This window comes from Emys orbicularis, chromosome 20 (assembly GCF_028017835.1).
Source record: "Emys orbicularis isolate rEmyOrb1 chromosome 20, rEmyOrb1.hap1, whole genome shotgun sequence".
Lineage (NCBI taxonomy): Eukaryota > Metazoa > Chordata > Testudines > Emydidae > Emys > Emys orbicularis.
In genome coordinates, this window is record NC_088702.1 from 10,701,625 (window position 1) to 10,725,378 (window position 23,754).

At 58.5% G+C, this 23,754-nt stretch overlaps 2 protein-coding genes across 2 annotated transcripts; both read right to left on the bottom strand.

The window, feature by feature from the left end:
- Positions 1–1,041: 1,041 nt before the first annotated feature.
- On the bottom strand, positions 1,042–5,699 carry UFC1 (ubiquitin-fold modifier conjugating enzyme 1). Its single transcript, XM_065420001.1, has 6 exons — positions 5,544–5,699; positions 4,501–4,568; positions 2,831–2,894; positions 2,088–2,164; positions 1,432–1,522; positions 1,042–1,352 (listed from the first exon to the last, which is right to left on the bottom strand). The coding sequence occupies exons 1-6, from the start codon at positions 5,664–5,666 to the stop codon at positions 1,281–1,283; spliced, it is 495 nt and encodes a 164-aa protein (XP_065276073.1). The 5' UTR covers positions 5,667–5,699; the 3' UTR covers positions 1,042–1,280.
- Positions 5,700–13,839: 8,140 nt separating this feature from the next.
- APOA2 (apolipoprotein A2) lies at positions 13,840–15,115 on the bottom strand. The gene is made up of 3 exons (XM_065419848.1): positions 15,064–15,115; positions 14,475–14,616; positions 13,840–13,954 (listed from the first exon to the last, which is right to left on the bottom strand). Exons 1-3 carry the CDS (start codon positions 15,113–15,115, stop codon positions 13,840–13,842), a joined length of 309 nt encoding a protein of 102 aa, XP_065275920.1.
- Positions 15,116–23,754: the final 8,639 nt, after the last annotated feature.

Consider the following 23,754-nt stretch of genomic DNA (forward strand, 5'->3'; position numbering starts at 1 on the left):
AAAGTGAATACAAAGTGTTATTTACCCCTTCTCATAACACAAGAACCAGGGGTCACCCAATGAAATTAACAGGCACGTTTAAAACAAACAAAAGGAAGTACTTCTTCACACAATGCAGAGTCAACCCATGGAACTAATTGCTATGAGATGCTGTGAACGCCAACAGTATAACTGAGTTCAAAAGAGAATTAGATGGGTTCATGGAGGATAGGTCATTCAATGGCTATTAGCCATGATCAGAGATGCAACTCCGTGCTCCGGGTGCCCCTAAACCTCCAACTGTCAGAAGCTGGCACTAGACGACAGGAGATGATCATTTGAAATTGCCTTGTTCTGTTTGTTCCCTCTGAAGCATCTAGCACTGGCCACAGTCAGAAGACAGGATACTGGGCTAGACGGACCATTGGGCTGACCTGCTACAGCTGTTCTTACGTGTGCATGTAGGTGTATTATGGCAGCACTGAGGAACCCCAGCCATGGACCAGGGCCTCACTGTGCCAGGTGCTATACATTTATTAGGTGTATTACGGTAGCACCTAGGACCCTCAGCCATGGACCTCTCCCTCCCCCGCCCCGCACGCTAGGTGCTGCACAAACCATTGATCTAGCCCCCAGCTGACACCCCCTTGTGTGATTCTGTGCAGGTAGAAGCTAGGTGGACCAGTGACAAGAAGCGAGCCTCCTGCTGAAGTTACTGAGGGCTCCAGGAGACATATCCCAGCCCCTGCATGGGAGAGGCCCAGGGCGGCACAGCAGAGGAGGGGGAGCTCGTACACTCAGAGGGGCCGGCTTAGGGAGTCCTTTAGGAGAACTGGATGGAGCCTCACACGCAGGGGCCAGCCCCCCACTCACTGGTATGGTGAATTGGAAACCAGTTCAGTTACAAACCGTCTCTTTAAGCAGGAGGGACCAGGAAGCATCAGGATGTTGCAGTTGGTGCAGTGGGAGCAGGGACTCAGCAGAGGCAGCTAGAGCACAGCTACCTCAGCAGAACGCAACCCCTGGCAAGAGCCCCCAGGCACGGCAGCAGCCAGGCAGGCCTTAGTCAGGCTACAGTTTTTATTGGGGGAGATTGGGCAGCTCCCCCCTACAGGAACTGGGCAGGGGTTACATGGAATTGGAGCAGACAGGAATCGTGAGTCCCCAGCACAGTGAGTGCATTGCCCCGCACTGAGGGCAGGGCCGCGGGGCCAGCAGGCTGCTGTGTCTGCGTGGAAAGACAAGGTCTGAGCGCCGGAGCATCTGGAGCCACCATGCAGGCCTCTGCCAGCCTGGACCCCTCACTTCTCCTTGTGCTCGATGAGCCCCTTGGCGATCAGGTCCGGGATCTCCACTGCCAGCCACGGGCCCAGCTGCAAGGCAAAGAGCACAGGGGGCTGTGAGCGCGGCTCAGACACAGACTCCCCCCACCCCCCACTGACGGAAACGCACCCCCAGGGCCATGAGATGGGCCAGCCCGAACTTGGGCACGTTCCTGGCCCACAGGGGCTTGAAGTGGTCAGTCAGGCAGATCTTCCCTCCCCTGCAAGAGACAAAAGAGATGTGAGGGAGAAGCCCCGGCCACAGGAGACACTGAGGGGAGACAGAGCCCGGAGCCTGGTGTCGTGGGACCAGGGGAGACGCGGGGCGGGGGGAGACAGAGCCTGGCTTGTAGGACCACGAGAGACGCGGAGGGGAGATAGAGCCCAGAGCCTGGCATGGTGGGACCAGGGGAGATGCGGAGGCACTGCCATAGGGGTGTCAAGCCCACTCAGCCCCAGAACGGAGCTGCAGCTCTCACAGACCTGGCACCATCTCCCCTGCCTCATCAGGACGCCTGGGGTTCCACTCAGACATGACATCTCCTCCACTTCCTGTCCTGCATCAAGGGGCTGCTTTCCTGTGCTTTGAGCAACAGCTGCCATGTTTCACCCCAGAGGCAGCTGCATTTACCAACAGCTGAGACTCCTCCCACAGCCTATACACATCAGTGGGATGGAAGAAGCGATATAAAGACAGACCCAACCAAAGCCTGGGATCTGAGTCAGGAGCTCTGGTCCCTAGGGCCTGCAGAGAGCGGAGGTGGGAGCGGGCCAGGGCTGCCTGACCTGTACATCTTGGCCGTTTTCCCATCCAGCTCTGGAATGGCGATTTCGGGGGCGGTGGACGGGTAAGTGACGGGAATCTGCAAACAAAAAAACCCGCTCAGTGTGCCCATGGCCACGCCAGCCCCCCTCCCCTTGGGGAGCAGTATGTGTACCCCAAGTTCCCAGCTGCTGCTCTCTCTGCTCAGCCACACAGCTGGGAGCACTGAGCCTAGGCCCCTGTGAGCTCCCTACTGAGTTTACATCCCAGATGCTGAAGTGGAAGCTCGTGGGTAGGCGGGAGGGGGATGCCCTAGTTTAGGAGGGGCAGGAGGGGGCAGGGCCCCATTGAGGCAGAGCCCTTTGCAAGCCCCACGTTACACAAAGTCCCCCGACACAATCCCATTGGTCCGGTTTGTGGCGCATTCCATTGCAAAGCTCTATGTAAAGGGCTCCCTGCTCCCGGCTCGCTCAGGGGCTGGGCTGCACTACCCAAGTCCCACCGGACTCCTTCCTGCTCGCTCTCACCCTGCGGGGCGGGCGATTCTCTGCCCCGTCCCGGTTAACATCCTCGGTGTGTTCCCTTCCTCAGCCCCTGGCTCCTGTGGCCCAGGGGGACAGCGATGCTGCGAACCTAGCCAGGGCCAGCTCCCACCTGCTCCCTCCAGTGCCGCAGGGAGTGGACGAGACACCCCTCCCTTCCCCAGCCTCGGAGCAGAGCAGGAGGGCCCTCCTCCCTCAGATGCCCCCACCCCAGGGACACTCACGTCGAACTCGAGGGCAAACTCATACTTGAGCAGGTCATGGATGTACCAGCACTTCCCGAACCACCTGCAAGACAGAGAGACGGGAAGGAGGGGGCACGGAGAGACCCCAGGAGCGCCGTCTGTTCAGCTTAACAAAGAGACGGATAAGGGGGGATGTGGGGAACAGAAATTTGACAAGTGGGGGCTCTTCAGTGCAGCAGACAAAGGTCTAACTAGACCCAATTGCTGGAAGCTGAAGTTTAACCATTGGAACCAAGGTCGTGGGGGATCCTCCATCGCTGGCCAGGTCTGACTCAAGATGGGATGTTTTGCTAAAAGCTCTGCTCTGGCTGCTGCAGCCTGGACCCGTTCTCCATGGCACTCAGTTGATCCAGGCTCCATCCCATCAAACTAATGAGTCCCTTTGTGTGTGGGCACATGGGGCACTGCCCCCAACGGAGCAATGCTGCAGGCAGGCAAGCGGGGGTCCATTCACAGCCCCGGGCTTGGGGGCTGGTAGCGAGAGCACAAGGGTAGGCACCTCTCTGCAGTGTCACTAACAGCTGGGCCCAAGCCGAGCCCCTCTATGAGAATGGCAGAGTGGCACATAGGGGATCGATGCCTATCCTAGCCCCTGAGGAGCCCTGGGTGGAAGGCGGGTGCGGCACGGGGAGCACTATGAAGCCATTAGCTCACCTGGCAATGGGTCACAAGTCCCAGAGGAGCAGCCGGATAAGCTACGACTGGCAGTCCATGGACACGTGGGGCACCCAGCTGCATTGTACTCCCTCCTGCTGGGCAGTACCACCTCCAACTGCTCGACACCACTGGAGCACAGTGGGTGCCCCCAACACTCTTGCAGTGGATGAAGCCAAATGGAGACTACAGCTCCCAGCATGCAGTGCTCCATCCTGACCCATGCAGTCAAGCCACATTGCCTGCAGGTCCCTAACTTCCATCTCCCTGCTACTGAAAAGGGCAGCTGCAGCCTGTTCCCTCGTATACACATTGGGGGTGGCCCTTGAGCTCCTGGCGAGATGCCACACAGCCCAGGGAGGGGTGGCATTTCAGTGCCTCCTACCACAGGAAGCACAGTGCAGACTGGATCACTAATCACCTACCTTGCATTCTCTGTAATGGAACATGTCCATATTTATTAAGCAGGGATGAGAAATGGCCTCCAGGGGCCAAGGGGGCTGAGATTATTATACTTTATTCCACCAAGAGATAGATTAGGGCACAACCTGGGGGACCTGCAAAGGGAAAAAGGGCTTGTTGCCTTCCCTGCTCCTTGTGGATGGAGGGAGAGCTGGGAGAGGAGCAGGGTTCTGCATGCTTTGCACAGTAGATGTTCAGTTCCCCGCAACCCCAGAGGGATCTCTGGCCAACCAGAGAGCTAGCAGGATTAGGATAGGAAGGATGTCACACAGAGGTGAGAAAGGACTGTTCAAAATTCCCTTTCTTGTTCATGCCTCTAACCCCAGCAGCTATCGGAAGGCAAGACCTGTTTGCCAGAGACTCAGCCCTCTGCTCCTTTTTCAGTGAAGGGCTCCCACAGGACTGGGACTTGGTATGCTCACAATTACTCAAAGGCTAGAGAGCGGGCTATAGCAGAGGAAACCCATCAGAGAGACAGGAGGGCCTGGAGCCATGGCAGCCACAAACACGCCCTGCAACCTATCCATGCCTACCTCGTCCCTTCCTTGTTGGACTCCAACCTGAACCAGTCATTGTCAGCGTTCTTGTTGTTTTCCACATACTGGGAAGGGAAAAACAAAGGCAGTGAGTGGGTACAGGCAACCCCACAAAATCAGAACCCCCATACCATGCAGTTTGTGTCTAGCCTCCCAATCCATCAGAAGCTTGCACAGAAACCAAAATTCCTGTTCCCCAAATCTACATAGATAATGGAGATCTCTCTGGACATGTTTACAGCGTAGGCATGTTCCTCACAAGGCAGAAAGATCTGTTGCTGCTGTGGTGAACACCAGCTGTAAAAGCCCCGCAGCCAGCAACACAAGACTGGCAGTAGCATCGCACAGGGCCACCAAAAGCAGACTCTGTCAAGCCCTGGGGTACTGGGCATGAGGCAGACTGCAGGATTCCTGGGTCTGGTTGCTGCCCATGGGATGCCCTTAGTACACAGGCCTGGCCGGGCAGCACGGGGGGAGAATGTTGCTGGTTTCCAGGTGACCTGTCCTTTAGGCTACACTAACTGGAGAGTTTAGGGCAAGGTAGGCGCCCTGGGGCACCCCAATGTCCCTCCAGGGGACGTGCTTCACTCTGGGCCTGGGAGCCAGCTATACTCTCCCCACAGATCCCTGCGCTGTGCGGCTACTGCAGCCCCCAGATACCTTAGGAGCAGGGCAGTCTGCACCCCCTGGAGCACAGGGAACCCCAATGGGGCCTGGCTAATGCTCCAGAGACGGGGGGGGGCAGCCCCAGGTCCTCTGCAGAGATGGGGGGAAGGGGCAGACCATGTCCCCTGTAGAGAGATGGGGGGGCACATTTGAGTATGACTCTCTCTGGCCACCGTCTGGGAAGGGCCCCATCAGTACGAGAGGGGCGCATGCTCCCCACAGTGAGGCCTCCCCGTCCGGACACCGGGTGGCACCAGAGGAAAGGGCGGCCCGTTCCCCGCACCAGAGACCCCGGGAGCAGAGCGCTGACAGGAAGCGGTTTCCGCCCGGCCCCTTTGCCGGTGACACCCTTCCCGGAAGCGGAAGAGCCTGACCTTGATGAGCGCCTGGTATTCCTCCTTCAACCGCTGCACCCACAGCTCCCGGTCCCGGGGCCCCGCGTTCGTCTTCAGCAGCGGCAACTCCGCCACCACCCGCCGGGTCGCCTCGTCCGCCATCTTTACTGGGGGAGAAGGACCGGAAGTGGTGTCACAACAAGGCTCAGGCTGGGCAGAGGCGCCATGTTTCCGGAGGGCACCGGAAATGACCGCGCGCACGGGCTGGGCAGAGCTGCCATGTTTGTTGATGGCAGCGATGGGGCGGGGCTGAGGAAGCCCTGACCAATCCGTGCTGAGCTGGCCGGGACCCAGCCGCGCCTCGCGCCCCGCCCCCTCAGTGCCCAGCCCAGGCGGCGGGGTGCCCTTGCCCTGGGGGCAGGCCTGGCGCGATGGCCGCTACCCAAGTGGTAACTCGTCATTGCCAGGAAACCCGCACGAGCCCCATCGCCCCCCCCACATGCTGCCCCTGCTCCACCTTGTACTGGGCACTGCGGGTCCCCCTCCATGCTGTCCCTTCCCCCCCCCCACTTGCGCTGGGCTCTGCAGGCCCTGCCAGCTCCATGCTGCCCCTGATCCCCCCATGTGCTGGGCTCTGCAGGTCCCCCTCTATGCTGCTGCTGTCTTCCCCGTTACACTCCCAGACCAGGAACCGTTTTAAAACTGGAGTGTTATTACATTTACTCTAAATTACAGCATTGCTGCTTGCCTACAGACAATGGGTAACCCTCAGATAGCCGCCCCAAACACATCGTCAAATGCGTCCATTTCATCCTCATCCATAACAATTTTACGTTCAACAAACACTTTGTCCAAGCCATGGGAACAGCCCTAGGTACTAGGATGGCTCCCCATTATGCCAACCTCTTCATGGGCCACCTTGAAGAATTTCTGGACAAATGCACCATGAATACCTGAGAGACGTCAATGATATTTTCATCATCTGGACAAACAACCTGAACTCCCGCATAGATTTGATCAAAACTTCAATAACGAACACGTATCCATTAAACTCTCTCTAGAACATTGCTGCGTCAGCTTCCTGGATGCCACAATCAACTTCAACAATGAAACCCTCCAGATGACTATATACAAGAAGCCCTCAGATCACCACGCCTGCCTTCACGGATCCAGTAACCCAAATGCACCAAGAAACCTGTTGTCTACAGCCAGGCACTCAAATACCACAAACATTGCTCTGAGGAGGAAGTCCAGGATACACACCTTAACACACTTAAAACCGCCTTCGCCAAACATGGACACTCCACCAAAGAAGCAGATCACATCATGGAACAGGCCACCCAAATACCCCATGAGAACCTGCTTCAATACAGAGATAAAACCACCTCTGCCCACACACCCCTAGTCATCACCTACCTCCCCACACTGGAACCCATACGGGGTATCATTACACAGTTACAACCCATGCTTGATGGGTATCACATCCTGAAAGAAATCTTTCCTGAACTCCCTACTCTAGCCTTCAAGCAACCCCCCCCCCCCCCCAACCTCACCAAGCTTGTCATCAGAAGCAGGCTCCTCACAGACCAGTACCCACCAACTCAAAGCAGCACCAGACCCTGCACCAGACTCTTCCAGAACAACAGATACAAAACCTGTAGACATAGCTCTGCTGCTACAACGATCAACACCCCTCCACAACACATCTGTCAAGATCCATGGGTCCTACACAGGCCTAGCACAACACGTGGTGTACGTCATCCAGCACACTGAATGCCCCAATAACCACTATGTGGGTGAAATGAGACAATCACTACGCTCTTGAATTAACTCAGAGCTGCTGCTGCTTCTTGAAGAAGAGCTCCGTGTGGCTTGAAGCTTGTCTCTCTCACCAATAGAAGTTGTTCCAATAAAATATATTACCTTATCCCCCCTTGTCTCACAGAAAAATGATAAAAGACAAAACCACCATTGCACCTGCAGGTGAACATGCTTCACAAAGAGATCGCTCTGTATGTGACCTCTCAGGCCTTGTCCTCCAAGGAAACATGCACAACATCTTCAAAAGAGGAGCCTGGTAGCTTAAATTCATAAATTTGCTTGACACTAAAAATCATGGATAGAACAGAGACACTGGATTTATGGCTTATTACAACAATCTGTAACACCCCCCACACACACACACACACACACCCACACACCCCTACCTTTCTTTTCCCTTTCTATGATTGGAGAGGTGGAGGTGTTAACAGGCCACTTCACCTTGAAATGTGTTAATCCTGATACTAAACAATCTGTTCTACCTTGTATTTAGCTGTGACACCCTGAGTACATTTCCCAGCCCTGAGGAAGAGCTGTGTGTGAGCTCCAAAGCTTGTCTCTCTCACCCACAGAAGTTCGGCCAATACAAGATATGGGGTGTGGCTGGAACCTGGCCAAGGCCTCAGGGTCAGCACTGTTCTCTGCAGGGATTTGAATTGGGCTGGGACATGGGGATTAATAGGTGCCTTTGGCCTTGCTGGCTGCTCGTGGACTTTCAGTTCCCATCTATGGAATTCTTGTACCTTACTGGGGTGGTGGGAGGTGTTTGTGCTGCTTAATATTTGGTCAGATGCCCCCCAAATTCAACAGCTCCCCCCTGCTCACCATATAGTGGAGCTCATCTCACTGCATGCAGCCAAGGGGTGTCCCCATATCAGTGCTGGAGCCTGGGGTCACTTTGGGGGGGTGCACCCCGCTGCGGTAAGGAGGTATAGGCCACACTACAATTTCCTTCCTCCCCAAGTCTGGACCTGCTGGGGGTGGAGGGGGCACTTCTGCTTGGCTTGAGCCAGGGGCTGGGGAGTCATTGGCTGCTGAGCTGGGGAGGGAGGGGCGGGAGGGGAGTGGGCAGCTTTCTCAGACTCTCCACCCCCCAGCTATGGGTGGGGGGAGCATGTTCTTCCTCTTCCCTCGCTGTCTGCTCTCCAGTTTTGTAATTCATACACAAGTGGCCAAGGTTTATCATATGCAACTGATAATCTGTGGGGCAACAAGGTACGTCCAGCCCTGCGCTGGGGCCTGAGCTGAGCCAGTGGGGAGGACGCCTCTTCTTACTGAGCCCCCGCCCTGTGGCACAGCACTCACCAGCACTGCGCTGGGGCATTGGGGTGAGCACTGATACACAGGGGAAGGTGACACTTACTGAGCCCCCACCCCAATCTCTGCAGCACAGGACCCCCTAGCACCGTGCTGAGGCACTGGAGTCAGCACTGACCCAGAGGGACGTGCTCTCTGCTGAGTCATGAACAGTATTTCCTGCGGCATCTGGATGTTCCTTAGCTATTGATCCAGCCCAGCCCTGCTGGGGTTGGGAACCCTGATGAGATCCTACAAGTCCCAATGTGGCTGAGCTGCTCTCTAACCGTGCAGACTGCGTCCTGCTCTCGGTACCTGGGGCTGCGCCATCTCAGGACTCTGATTTCTTTGGGTGAATACAGCTCTGGTCCAGGGCAGCCTGTGGGCCGAATCTGCTGCTTATTCAGGAAATGCACTTAGGTCAGTGGGCGCTGGGCCATTGGATAGCACTTTTCATTGTCAGTTCACTCTATGGACATGAGCTAATGAGTCCTCACAGCCTCCTGGGGAGGGGGGAGGGGACTCAGGGCAGCTGAGGAGACTGAGGCAAAGGCAGGAGAAGACCCCACAAGTCCCAGGCGTGTCTCCCCAGCCTGGCACCTCCTGCTGTCATTTACAAAGCAATGCTGGCCTTGTAGCATTTCACCCCACTCTGCCCGGGGTGTACGACAACAGAGAGCCCAGGCTGGGAGTCTAGCCTGTTCGAAAAGTTCTTATCCCACGCTTGTCGCCAGAGCCTCTGAGCACCTTCCAGTCATGCACTGAGCAACATGACTGACACCTGTGGGGTGGAGCCCAGAGCTCACTGCACTGCCTCTGGGTTTACAGACCTGCGGGTGAGCAGAGATTCGGGCCCCTCACTCACTTTAGTGGCATCATGAGCGAGGCCAGCTGGGGCTGAGTGTTAGCTCCTCCCCGATGCACCATGCTCACTCGCTAGGCCAGCGTGAGGCATCTCCGGGCCAGCTTGGCTGCAGCACTGGGACTTGGAGCCAGGCCCAGAGTGCCCAAAGCCCAGGAGTCTCACCCTAGATCGCCAGGAGAACCCCCGTTTGCTGGGCAGTTTGGTGCAGTTTACCTCCTCTCGGCAGGACAGCTAGGCACTGGAGCCAACAGAGACTGCAGAAAGAGCCAGTCCCTACAGCTCTCTGTTATTCTCTATGGAGGGCAAAGGGGGATTCTCCATTGTTCTCAATGGGGGAGGGGATTCTCCATTGTTCCCTGTGGCTGGGGGTGACTGTGACCCAGGTGCCCCAGGTTGGCACCAGACGGGTACACAGTTCCAAGTCTATACCCAGGGACATGCCCAGACAGGCATATTTCCCCTGTGATCGCCATCCAGGGACAACTGAAGGTCCCTAGAAATGTGGGGGGGGGGCTCCCACAGGTGCCCAAACTGTGCCCCCCCCCCCCGCGGCACCCCTTCCCCTGAGGCCTCGCCCCTTCCCTGAGCCCCTGTCCTTGCACCACCCATTCCCCCTGAGGCCCCTGCCCCTTCCCCGAGCCCCTGCCCTTGCACCACCCATTCCCCCTGAGGCCCCGCCCTCTGCTTGTTCCTCTCTGCCCCCCTCCCTCCCGTCAGTCGCCCCTACGACCCCTAAAAAGCGGGAGGGCATAGGCATGTCCTCCTGGCCCCCCCGTTCCGGCGCCCGGTGCCATCTTCACAGTATTCCACCGAAGGGGGCTGTGATGAGCGGTCTCTGCTGATTGCTAGGAACTCGCTGGGTGCCACAGTTATTGCAGGATGGATGTTCGGAATGTCAGAGTTATGTAGCATGCAGGATATTGTGTCCAAAGCTGCTGGAGGGGAAGCAGGGGACCGGGGCAGGGTGGTTCTCAGAGCTCACGAGGAGGGAAAACAATTGACAGCTTTTGCCCCAGCCACGTCCTAGTTATGACAAGAGACAAAAGGGCTGGAACTGTATGAAAGGAGAAAGAAAGGCACAAGAGGGGATCCCTTATGGAGGCAACCCTCTGCCAGCGGGGGTGTCTCGTGAAAAGTGGATCCCAGCTCTCTTGACTAGACAAGGTCTGTATGGACTGACAAGAAGTCGAGGGGCTGGGTGCGATGAAGTGGGGGCGTACAGACAGGTTGGAGGGATCAGTGCCTGGGGACAGAGCAAAACGCTGGGGTAACTATTGCCAGAGATTTAGCCACACGTTCTCTCTGCTCTGCCCCAAGGACTCGCTCAGGGAGCCAAAGGGCTGGGGGGTGCAAATTGCCAGCCTGAGGAGGGAAGAGCTGGGCTTGCAGAGCCTGGAGTGGGGCACTTGTGGTGCCAGCAGTTGGTAGTTTTGGGCAAATTTTCCCTGTGGGGAGAGACAAGGCTCCCTGGTGCTAAAAACAGCCAGTAGCAATTCACCATGTAACCTCGAAAGGATCACAGTGATGGGTGGGGAAATCTGTACAATTTATTAATGCTGGGTGACATGATCACGTTGTTGCTATGAAAATTGCTGTATTGTGGAATGTCCTGCTGTCAATGTGTATTCACCATGGGCTGACAGGACCTAGCCCATACCTCCTAAACTAGGGACAATGGAGATGAATGACTGTGCTTTGACTGGACAGTAGATAGGCTAGAAAGAGTAACCGCATCCTAAGGGAACCAGTTCTCTCTAACTTCCTTCAGCAGGGAGCTGAGGGTTTGCAGAGTGGAAAGGTCCCAGCAGAAGAACAAGGACACCTAGGTGGTGATGCTAGCCTGTAAAAAAGGACTCACAGGAGAAGGAAGGAGCCGGGGGAACAGGCTCTGTGTTTCAGAACCCAAGCTGTGCACCGCAGCAGAAGGTCCCTGGATGCCCCAGAGGACTCCGCCCCCAGCCCAAAGAATGCTCTGGAGTGCTGTGGAAAATGCATGGAGGGTTTGTTCTTTTTGTCTAGATCTGTGTATTTCTCATGTGATTAAGTACAGAGCAATGGTGTGAGAATCCTGTGCAAAGTGTCTGTGTGTTACACCAGTCACGTGCCCCTTGAAGAGGTAACCCAACAGGCTCATACCTTCGGGTGGAATTCTGGGAGAGGGTGTTGTGTCACCAAAGCATCCCTGTATTCACACCCTACACACTATTGTAAGCATCTTTATACAGAATATGCCTTGTGAGGTGTCATTTGAAAACTAATAACACATTGATCATCAATATTCTTGTGTGATGTATGTACGTGGTGGGTAGTAAGAGTTATGGATATATGCTAGAATTATGACTAAAGTGTGTTTAAACCAGGCATGTCCGGGAGGAGTTAGTAACCAGGGCTGCAGTAGACAAAGGAATGTGTTGTCCCCACCTGGGAGTTATTTCCTAAGTACTTTGAAAGACAATGAGAATGTATTCACATATCATGTAAACAGACCCTTCAAGCTAACAAGGGGTGGAGGCAAACCTGACTCTAACAGGTGGGGGAGGAGACAGCATGGTGTCTAAACCCAGCAGGAGAGAGAAGCTTGGTCTAGGTTTTACTTTTCAAAGAATCCACTGCAAAGGTTTACGGGTCTATAAAGACCGGGGTGGGGGGGTGAACCTCAAGTGATAAGCAATTGAATCAACTGTCTATACAATGATGTTGTATTGTAGAAGTGTATAGCATGAGGTCTTTTCTGAAAGCCAATGACACACTGGGGATTACTATCATTGTGAAATATCTGTAGTAAACACCATAGGAGGAAATACGGATACTTCATGATATTATGTTTTCAAGTCTGTGAGCAAATGGGGAGACAGGAGGGAATGTCACAGCTATTTACCTGTCTCCTATGTTAATTAAGCATGGTGGACTCAAAGCAATGGAAGCCCCGTTTATATACAGGGGAACGGGGACCCCACATGAGGTCAGCCTGCATCTTGAAACAAGCTCATTGAACTTAGGAAGATATAAGCAAGGGCGGAAGCCATCTTTGGCATCCATCATTAGACTGAGACAAACGAGGAGCTCCTACAAGCTGAGAAAGAGGGGTCCTTCAACCAAGGGAGGGGGGGTGTTTAAGGTCTCTGGGATCTTAATATTGGTGAGAAACCACCTGGAACCAAGCCTGTATCTTGCTAGATTAAGTTTTAGACTCTTAGATGCTTTTTCATTGTTATTTCCTTGTAACTCCTTATAACTTTACTCCTTTAATTTGGCATCACTTAACCCGTGTCCTATTGTTCATATATTTATATCATATACTCTTGCTGGGTGTAAGCAAAGCTGGTGGAAGCCAGAGTGGGGCTATGGACAGGCTGCTGGAGTCAGAGCGGTTGACCTGGGACTGTCTAGCACAGAGACGCTGGCTCAGGGTGTGACCTGCATGCTGTTTGGCTGGTTGTGAGTGCCCCGGGTGGGAAGCTACAGCGGCAGAGCACTGTGAGGCACCCAAGGTTGCACAGCAAGTGGTGACACAGCCCCGCACTGGTCTGGATTGCCCCCGAACCCCATCACAGGTGTCTTTAAGCAACAGGGGGTCATCTGAGGGGCCAGCCCTGGGCTGGGCAGCGGCCATGTGGTTGCAGCTCTCAGGAGCGGGTGCTAGATAGAAGATTTGTGCCCCAGGAGTGTGCCCTGAGACTGGGGCAATCCCTGGACTCTGTTCAGACTGGGGGGGGAGGACACACTGGGGACTCAGAGATTGGATCACTCACAGTACACCGATAAGTGGACAAGAGAGGGCGCTCAACTACAGCTGTGATGCAGGTGGGGGAACCTCTCCATTGTCCTCCATGGGGGGAAGGAAAGGGGGGGGCCCTTCATTGTTCTCTGTGGAGGGAGGGAGACTCTCCATTGTTCTCCATGGGGACTGCTGAGGACTTTGGGCCTTTCCAAACGTCCAGCCACTGGAAGGCAATATAACCACACAGCTGAAGAGTTCAATCCCCTCCAGCAGGGGGCAGTGACGCGCCCACGCTGACACACATGCTGATCCAAACACACCAGGCGGTGCTGACTGGGAGCCTGAGGGACAAGGACCCTGCTCTGCCTGCATCGCACACACCTTGCACACCCACCCCACCGGCCGCATGCTCACATGCTCACCCTCTGCTCCGAGCTTTGCACCATGCGTGACGCTGTGAGTAGTCTCATCAGATTTATTGCTCCTGGGATCCCCTTCCCGCCCCCCGTCAGGTGATATCACCAGCTCTTTAACGCCACAATCGGCCCACGCGTCTCCTCCTCTCGCTGCCATGGAAAGTGCCCAGCCCTGCTCGGCAGCTGCCCCGGGGCTGTTGGGAGCCGGCCACTCACTCACTGCACAGCCTTCTTCCCGGTCTCCAGCAGCTTGGTGAGGAGGTCCACGAATTCGGCGTGCAGCTGCTTGGCGATAGGCGAAAGCTGCTCATTGGCCTGCTCCAGATAAGCCCTAGGGTGACAGACACCTGGTTCCTTAGAGATGGGCAGGACTTGGCTGGGGAGACGCAGCAGCCGGGGCCCTGCCTGCCTCCTGGGCATGGGGACTGCACGCTATACCATGTGGGGAAACTGAGGCACAGAGCAGGCCTTTGTCCTGCCCAGGCTCACACTGGACTCATTGGCTCCTGGCCCCCTGCTCAGCCTCAGACCAGGCTGTGTGCAGCGCACTGGGCTGGAAATGATCCTCACTGCAGCCTGGGACTCTGCTACTGTGGCTTTTCTGTCCTTCCCACTCCACCTGCCCTGCCTTGTTACTACGGGCTGGGGTGGCATGTCAGAGGCTCTGGAGCAGGGGCAGGGGCAATCTGCTCTCCCAGCACTGCAGCGTTAAAGTGCTGAGGCTCTCCACCTGGTTGGGTGCACCCAGCAGACTCTGCCCGTTCTGCACTCCCCATTGCCCCTCTCCCTCCAGGTCCCCCCACCCCCGGACGGCAGTACTCCCCCTCCACACTCCCCACAGCAGCCCGTACTTTGCCTGGGTCTTTAGCTCCTCGGTCTTCGCCTTCTCCGGCAACTGCTTGCTCAAGTATTCAGACACCGTGTGGAAGTACTGGGTGAAGACATCCGGGAGGCTGGAGCCTGGGGTTTCTGCGTCGCGCTTCACCACAGCACCTGGGTGGCCCGGAGAGCTGGGTTAGGCCCCTGCCTCATGCAAACTGTGGGGCTGGGGCGATCCATCAGCCCCATGGAGTCCAGGAGTGTTAGCCCCATGGGGCGGGGGGGAGTGAGGAGATCCCTCAGCCCCAGTGGGAAGGGCCCCAAAGATTGTGCCCAGTTCCCTGCGCTAACCCACTAGGCCACACTCCCTCCCAGAGCTGGGAATAGAACCCAGGAGTCCTGATTCTCTCTGCTACCCTCTAACCTAGCCCCTCCCTCCCTGAAGAGGCTGGCACTGGGTGGCGAGGGGGCTGAGATCGGGAGCGTACAGGGAAGAACCTCACCCGCCAGTGAATCCAGCTCCTGCCGAGCGTGCGGCATGGCCCATCCCACAATGATCCCGGGGCCAGCGCGGACGGACCATGCTGGGGGTGGAGAGCATAGCCCTGGCGAGGCTCTTACCTTCCAAGCTGCACACGCAGAGCAGCACCACGGCCAAGACCAACACCTTCATCGTGACAGGCGCTGCGCTCCGGGACCTGCAGGGCTGAGGGGGCTGGGAATCAGCAGCTGCCCCAGCCAGCCCCCTTGTCCCTGGCTCACCAGTCAGGCCCCTGGGGAGGGCCTGATTAAGGAGAGGGGCAGATGGGGGCTAATTACCCCATTAACAAGGAGACCAGCCACAGGAGCCCAGGAAGGCCGTGCGGGGGCAGGGAGGCGCACCCCCTTTAGGGAAGGGCAAGGAACGCTGGCTAACAGCGCAGGTGCTGTGGAGTGCGAGGCGGAGGGGAACGCGGGGCGTAACGACCGGGCGGTGTCTGTAGGACAGAAGGGCTCTGAGCAGGCCGTGCACAGGGGAACCCCCTAACACGGGCACCAATGAGAGCTGTGGGGGAGGGGGTCAGGCTGTCGATCTCCCCAGTTGACAATGGCCCTCTGCCCTGGCACTCAGCTCGGCCAGGCCTTGGGGGGGGCTCTGCACAGCCGATCCCTGCCTCCCCACCCGCGTAGGCCGAGTCCCTGGGAGGCCACAGACAGCAGCGCAGGTTGAGCGGGGAGACAAAGGCTCATCCACCTTGGGACAGGGAGGAGGCAGGGGGTAGTTGTGGGCATGGCAGGGGCTGCCTGGTAGCCCAGCTCCACTGGAGGCCAGGTAATGAGACTCCTCCAGCAGCGGCTGCGGGGGACCCACCCAGGACTCCCCCCGGGGCGCTGCACAGGGAGCCGGGGGAAGCTGAGGGCAAGCGGGCACTTACCCACCCTGCCAGCCAGCCCTATCTGACCGGGTCCTGTCCACACCACGGTGCCCATCCATGCTCATGGGGGACAGCATTTCCCACCTCTGCCAGGGGAGGGGCACTGGGCCAGAGCCTGGATGGAGTAAGTGGCCCTAACCCCACCGATGCTCCCAACGAGGGTTGGATACGCTCCCGGGTCTCCCCGCCCCCCAAGGAGCATTTCCAGGGCAATTTCTGTTTATAAAATAAATCGCTAATTCCCCTCTCCCACTGCCACGGCCGCCCAGCCATGGGCCAGCACGGAGCTAGGGGAGCTAGACCCAGGGGAGCCGAGCGGCCTCTGGGAGGGGGAGGCAAAGGGGCTGCGTGCCCTATGATCAGTGCCAGCGGCCCAGGGAGCAGCACAGGGCTGGTGGGGCCCCATGGAAAGACACTAGGAAGAGGAAGGAAATAATTCAAGGGTCTGTGATGCTGAGAGCAGAGCTCATGGGGTCAGCTGCCCTGCCCAGCCATGTCCCTCCCTGGTCCCCTCTCCCTGCCCCCCCCCCCGCCTGCTGCCCCCTGCTTCCCTGCTCAGCTCTGCCCCAGCCCTGCATGTCCCCAGGCACCCCACTGTCCTGCTCAGTCCTGCTATGCCGTGTCCCTGGTCTCCCACGCTTCCACCCCATTTCTCAGCTCCCCACCGCCCCCATCTCTTCCCCCACCAGCCTTTGGGTCCTTTGGGCCAGGCCCCCGTGCATTTCCAGAGGGCAGGGAGGGCTCCAACAGGGGATGTCTCTGACCCTTGCTCTCCTGGGCCCCCAGGACAGGAAGGTGGGATTTGCCTGGCTTCCCCTGCCTTGGAGTGGATCCCCTGGCTCATGCTGTGCCCTGCAGCCTGGGGAGCCCTTGGCAACTGCAGCCGTGCAGCTGGGGGTGATGGGGGCAGGGGATCTGAGTCCTGTGGGAGGCCTAGAGAGGGGCATGAGCAGCTCAGCCTCACCTGGTGCCCCCCCCGCCCGCCGGGGCCAGCTCCAGGGTGGCTCTCGCTGTTGGGTGGCCGAAGTGGCACCAACCACCCAACTAATCCAGTCCTGGGGCAGAGGCTCTCTCATGCCCATGAGCCAGCTGGGCTCTGACGAGACAGGCGGGGGGCAGCTCTCAACCACCCAGGGAGGGCGAATCTCAGTTAAAAAATCCAACGTTAATTCAAAATCTCAAAGAAGCTCATTGTTTCTCTGTAAACCGCCCCCGCCCCGCTCTGCAGACAGACCTGCCGGGCTGCTCACCTGAGGCCTGGGCTAGAAACTGGTCAGGAACAGCGGGTGCCCTGGCTGGGGCTGCAGGCGCTTATATCCCCCGGCCTGCTGGGCCAGCCCACGCTGCCCACTCATTGGTCCCCCGGCTGGGGGTTCGCTGCTGTGCTGGGGAGGGGAATGTGCTGATGTTGTGCTGTACAATCACTAACTGGCAAATCCCTGGTAAACAGGCCGGGGCTAAGGGTCGCGCTGTGGGGGTGTGCTGGCCAGTGCACAGTGCATGGGGCCAACGGGACAAACACCAGTGTCACCAGGCAGTGTGTGAGGCACTGGCTAGGGTCTGCTGGGCACCATGGGCAGTACTGCTACGGGCACTGCAGCAGCACGCTCTGTCCCCTTCAAGGGGTAGTGGTGCCCGGGGCCCGCGGTCTCTGTCCCGCTAAATCCCCCCTTTAAGGAAACGTGTTTAGGGGAGCAGCAGACAACCTGGGGAATGGGGCCAGGTGTTAATCAGGGAGCTGGTTAAAGCCTGGCTGTGGGGTGACCCTAGGAGCAGGGAGCCCCTGGAAGCAGGGCTGAAGCCTGGCTGCGGGTGGGCTGGGGAAGCAGACCCAGGGTGGAGGGTGGTGGAATCCTGGCACAGGGGGAAGGGTTCGGGCCTGGAGGGGCGGGGGGCAAAGGAGATGGTATCTTTATACAGACTTGATAAATTGGGCCCCAGGCAGGGGAATGTGCCAGGAAGGCGGCTGTGAATGAGATACAGGGGAGGAGCAAGGCAGTGGCGTGCCAGGCTGTGCCACAAAGGACATGCTCTGGGGTGGCACCCACCCCAATGGCATTGTCTCTTCTCCCCATAGCGCCTACACGTTAGGAAAGGGGATTGCACAGTGGATCTGCTGCAGGGAGTCAGAGTTGAGCACAGCCCTGGATGTGTCTGACCAAGAGTGAGCTCTGGGGCTGGGCCTCACCATAAGGTGGAGCAGGTATCAGGCTTCAAGACAGGTCACTGCAGGGGTCAGGAAGGAATCCCCGACCTGAAACCCCCCCCCCCCCCGGGTAGCACTGTACACCTGGTCGGATGTGCTCGGTGCTGCAGCAGGAATTGCCCATCACGGGTAAGAGCTCTAGATTAAATGGAGCAGACGGGCTGCCCCAGGAAGCAGATGGTGCAGGCTGGGTGGGTCCCAGGGCTGTGGGCTGAGCTGGTAGGGCTCACTGCTATCTCCTATTCCCCTGTGAATGGGGGGCCTGGAGAGGGCAAGCGTGGGGCTAGTGGAGCTGGACAGGGCGGTGACTCAGCCCTGCCTGTCATGTGCCCCACAGGGAGAGCATTAACCCTTACAGCCTGTGTGGGGTGCACAGGCCAGCGAGGAGGGAGGGATTCCAGCTGCTGGGGCCTCGATCCAGGAAGGAGCCCGGAGCCAGCCTGCCTCCCTGACCCTCACTAGTACCTCCCACCGGAGCCACCAGATCACAGGGACAGCCAGCTCCTAGGGGCTTAGCCAGCATTTGCCATGGGAAAGGGCCGCACTGCTTGGCAGGAGGGCACGGGGCTGGAGCCCCCCGGGGGGGTCTGATCCATGGGGCTGGGGCTGCTGGTTTGCTAGCTGACCTGGAGCCCTGCAGGGGAAAGCTGGGTGCAGGCTGGGGGGAGAAGTCTCCTGGCTCCCTGCACCCCACCAGCCCCTGCTCTCCCTCAGAGCTGTCCTGCCTGGACTAGTCTAGTGCACCCGCCTGTGCGCCCAGGGGCAGTTGTGAGCCACAGGGTGAAGGACAGTGTGGCTTAATCTTATCACTCACTGACCGTTAACCTCCAACATGTCACCATGAGTCAGCGGGGTGGGGGGTGGGGGGGGAGAATGGCCCCATGGGACATTCCAGGTTAAGCTGTGCAGGGGGGCGGAAGAGCACTCATTGCTCTCCAGCTCCTGTCCTTGGAGGATCTCAAAGCCCTCGAGCAGCATTTATTTATCAGGCCCACAGCCCCTGGGGAAACTGAGGCACAGAGCCAAGGCATGACCTGCCCAAGAGAGCCAGGAGCAGCACTCCCCCTCCTGTGCCTAAGCACTCCACAGAGCACCTAGCAGGGGCTTTCGACTGCCCCTGCCACAGGCCAGCGCCCAGCATGAGGAGCCTGGCTGGGTGGGCCCATGGCAGAGAGGGAGAGCAGCTGTAAGGTTTCCCTGACGCTGACTCAGACAAAGCTCCTCAGTGAGTAGCAGCAGAAAGTGGCTTGCTGGCTCTCTCCTGTTGTCACATGGCAGGTCCCTGGAGCTGGCACAGTACTAAGGGCCCTGTGGCTTCACCGGCCACGGGATTATGGGGAGACAAGACCTTGGGGCAGCCGGCAACGGGGCTAGCAAATCCCTGAGCCCAGAAGGGCAGGACAGATCCTCAGCCCTCACTGGCCTAAGCGTGTGGCCCTCTGCGGGGGCTGCAAGGAACCCTGAGCCCTCCAGCTGCATGTGCCAGGGCAGCCCTGGCGAGGGGAGGGCTCGGCTGGTGTGGGGCCTTGGAGGGAGAGAATGGCCCAGTTTGGCAGCCCCCCCCCCCCCCCCCCCCGTGCAGGTGGGGTGTGGGCTGGGGTTCTGCAGCTGGCCTGGCCTGGCCTGGCCTGGCCTGGCCTGGCGGACAGCGTTAGGGCGCAGGGTGAGCCCCCCATGCCGCTGTGCCTACAGATCCACAGCCCCCAACCCAGAGGTGCCGAACCATTTGCTTTTCCACTGGAGCTTGCAATGACCATGGGTTTGGGTCACTGCCTAGGTTTGGCCCGATGTTGGCAGGACGACTGGGCGCTTGGGGGACGCACACAGGGTCACCCGCCCAGATCAGAATCTCGCTGACATTAGTGCGAAGCCGGAGTCACCTGCTGGGGATTCCCCCAGCTGTAACCGAGAGCAGAGGCCAGGCCAGGATCCCATCCAGGCCCAGAGGACGTGTGTGTAGACAAACCCCTGGGACATGCTCGCTGCAGTGTCTGGAGCTCCTAACTGGGCAGCCTGGTGTCCTCTGTGGGCGGCGCCATCATGTTCCTCATCCCTCTCCTCCAGCTATTTGCTCAGACGTGCTGCAGACTGTTAGAGGAGACACACACTGTGCTCTCACCCACGTGTTGCATCTTTCTTGCTCTGGTTTTCCTTCATTTAAAATGAAAATCATTGGTGGGTGAAAATCAGCCGCTCACTCCCTGTGTACAGAGGAGTCCCAGTCAATGAAAGAGCCTGCAGCCTTCCCCCCGCCCATGCCCGTAGGGCCCAGTTAGAGTTACCCAGATCATCTTAGCACCAGCATTTCCTGACTTAACCCCTGGCATCTGTAACCCAAGCATTGCCCTGGGTCGCAAACAGCTCTATTCCATGCCAGCTCTATTCTGTGTTGGCACAGCCCCACTCCCTGCCCTCTGGGTTAGGGCCACCTTCCAACACAGGTGGGCCTACTCCACCTGCCCCACTAAAATGGGGCCCAGGCAGGAATTCTCCTAAAGCCCAGAGGTGTCTGGGGCTGAGTTTGGGCTACCCCATTTTCTGCAGTCCAGCACAAACCATCCTGGTCAGGTGGCACCGCCAAAGTGCTGCATGGCTGCTCCCACACCTGGCTGCTTCCCTGACACAAGGAGAGGCCCCATGTTGAAAGAGGCCCTGTGTTCCTCTGTGCAAAGGGCCAGTTATATAAGTGCCACCCCCACACGGGCAGACCTTTTCTAGGCTCCTTCCCCACAGCTGGGAACACACCCAGGACAGGCACGGTCGCAGGCCCTAGGGGGATGCAAGGGGGCAGGCCCTGCTCGGCTCCTGCCCTCACAGCCAGAGAGCAGGAGGGCAGCGCAGAGGCCCTGCCAGGCTTTCTCCCCCACGGCTTGGTCACTTTGTTTGTTTGATTCTGTTTCCAGGAAAGCCCTGTGTTGACAGCGGGGAGGCAGTGGGCCCTGGAGAGCAAGCAGGAGCTGGCCAGTGAGGGCCCTGCTCCAGCTGGGTCACAGGGTGCAGAGGGCTCCTCTCCTTTAAGTGGGGTGGGGGGGTCACTAACATGCCTGGCCTGAGGCGACATGGCCAGGACCCCACCCTGCAGGGGAATCACCTGGTCAATCTAGGCCCTGTGATCGGGGGTCATCGGAGGAGGTTCTGGGGAGAAAGGGATGAGAAAGGGGCTCCCTCCCCCATCAGAATAGAGAGCTGGAGCAGGGAGAAAACAGGTCCCCCTTACCCCTGCTGATGTATGTAACCCTACAACTTCCCCTGCCCGCCAGTTCATCCGCTCCCTCATTCAGCAGCCAGCTCCCCCAATGCTGCACTCCAGCCAGTTCCAGCCCCCCAGCTTGGAAACACCCCCAAACCCAGCCCAGGGGCAGGAAACTGCAGCTGCTCAGACCCGCTGCTGGGAAGCCCCATGGCCATGGATTCTCTGTAACTTGAAGTCTTTAACTCATGATTTGAGGATGTCAGTAACTCAGCCAGAGGTTAGGGGTCTATTACAGGAGTGGGTGCAGGAGATTCTGTGGCCTGTAATGTGCAGCAGATCAGACTAGATGATCACGATGGTCTCTTCTGAGGTACAAGTCTGTGAGCCCACCCCCATGGGTCCTGCAGGGTGGAGGGCGGGGGTGGAAGGTGGAAAGAGCTCAGCATGGCTCCCAGACCCCAGCGCTGGCAGGGAGAAGCCAGGGATCGGGAGTGAGGGACAACCATTGCCCTGTCATAGGCCCTGCTCGACCGGACCCAGGGGAGCTCACATTCTGCTTTAATACACACTGATGAGTTTCCGCCCTCTTGCAGGAAAATCCCTGCCCCTGGAGGGGCCCCAGCCAGGCACAGTCATTGAACCAGATACAGAGGGATCACTCAGCCCCGTGAAAATGCAGCCACCTAGGGGGGGAGGGCTAACAGTGCATAGCAACAGTGCCAATGGCTCGGAAAAGGGAATGTCCTACAGAAAGTGTGTGTGGGGCTGCCTGGTTTGGGGTCTGTGCAGGCCTCCAGGGGCCCCTCCCCCCTTAACCAAAAACGGGGGATGGCTAATGACCATCAGGCGCTTCACAGACACTAGTGATCTCGGCCCCACAACAGTCAGGGGGTCAGTATCACTGCCCCATTGTACAGATGGGGAAACTGAGGCAGAGAGGGGCAACGGTAGGGTTACCATCCGTCCGGGTTTCCCCGGACATGTCCGGCTTTTTCAGCTTTAAATGGCCGTCCGGGGGGGATTTCTAATAAAGTAGAAATGTCCGGGATTTCCCCCTTCCCCTCATGCAGAATGCGGCGCGGCTGATTGGACGGCTGGGCCTGATTGAAAGCCGCTCTCAGCCACTGGGGCCTCTAGCAGCCAGAGTCCCTTCCCCGCTCCCTCCTTCCCCGCAGAGCAGCGCCACAGTGTTTGGCTGCACGTGGAGCTCGCAGCTCTCCCTCGGCCTGGTAGGGGGGGGCAGGCAAGGGACAGGGAACGGGGGGGTTAGATTGGTCGGGGGTTCTGGGGGGGGCTGTCAGGAGAAGGGGTGTAGAGAGCGGTTGGGGCAGGCAAGGGACAGGGAACGGGGGGGTTAGATTGGTCGGGGGTTCTGGGGGGGCTGTCAGGAGAAGGGGTGTAGAGAGCGGTTGGGGCAGGCAAGGGACAGGGAACGGGGGGGTTAGATTGGTCGGGGGTTCTGGGGGGGCTGTCGGGAGAAGGGGGTGTAGAGAGTGGTTGGGGCAGTCAGGGGACAGGGAACGGGGGGTTAGATTGGTCGGGGGTTCTGGGGGGCTGTCAGGAGAAGGGGTGTAGAGAGCGGTTGGGGCAGGCAAGGGACAGGGAACGGGGGGGTTAGATTGGTCGGGGGTTCTGGGGGGGCTGTCGGGAGAAGGGGGTGTAGAGAGTGGTTGGGGCAGTCAGGGGACAGGGAACGGGGGGTTAGATTGGTCGGGGGTTCTGGGGGGCTGTCAGGAGAAGGGGTGTAGAGAGCGGTTGGGGCAGGCAAGGGACAGGGAACGGGGGGGTTAGATTGGTCGGGGGTTCTGGGGGGGCTGTCAGGAGAAGGGGGTGTAGAGAGCGGTTGGGGCAGGCAGGGGACAGGGAACGGGGGGTTAGATTGGTCGGGGGTTCTGGGGGGGCTGTCGGGAGAAGGGGGTGTAGAGAGCGGTTGGGGCAGGCAGGGGACAGGGAACGGGGGGTTAGATTGGTCGGGGGTTCTGGGGGGGCTGTCGGGAGAAGGGGGTGTAGAGAGCGGTTGGGGCAGGCAGGGGACAGGGGGTTAGATTGGTCGGGGGTTCTGTGGGGGCCTGTCGGGAGAAGGGGGTGTTGAGAGCAGTTGGGGCAGGCAGGGGACAGGGAACGGGGGGTTAGATTGGTCGGGGGTTCTGGGGGGGCTGTCAGGAGAAGGGGGTGTAGAGAGCGGTTGGGGCAGGCAAGGGACAGGGAACGGGGGGTTAGATTGGTCGGGGGTTCTGGGGGGGCTGTCGGGAGAAGGGGGTGTAGAGAGCGGTTGGGGCAGGCGGGGGACAGGGAACGGGGGGGTTAGATTGGTCGGGGGTTCTGGGGGGGCTGTCGGGAGAAGGGGGTGTAGAGAGCGGTTGGGGCAGGCGGGGGACAGGGAACGGGGGGGTTAGATTGGTCGGGGGTTCTGGGGGGGGCTGTCGGGAGAAGGGGGTATAGAGAGCGGTTGGGGCAGCAAGGGACAGGGAGCAGGAAGACTTAGATAGGGGGTGGGG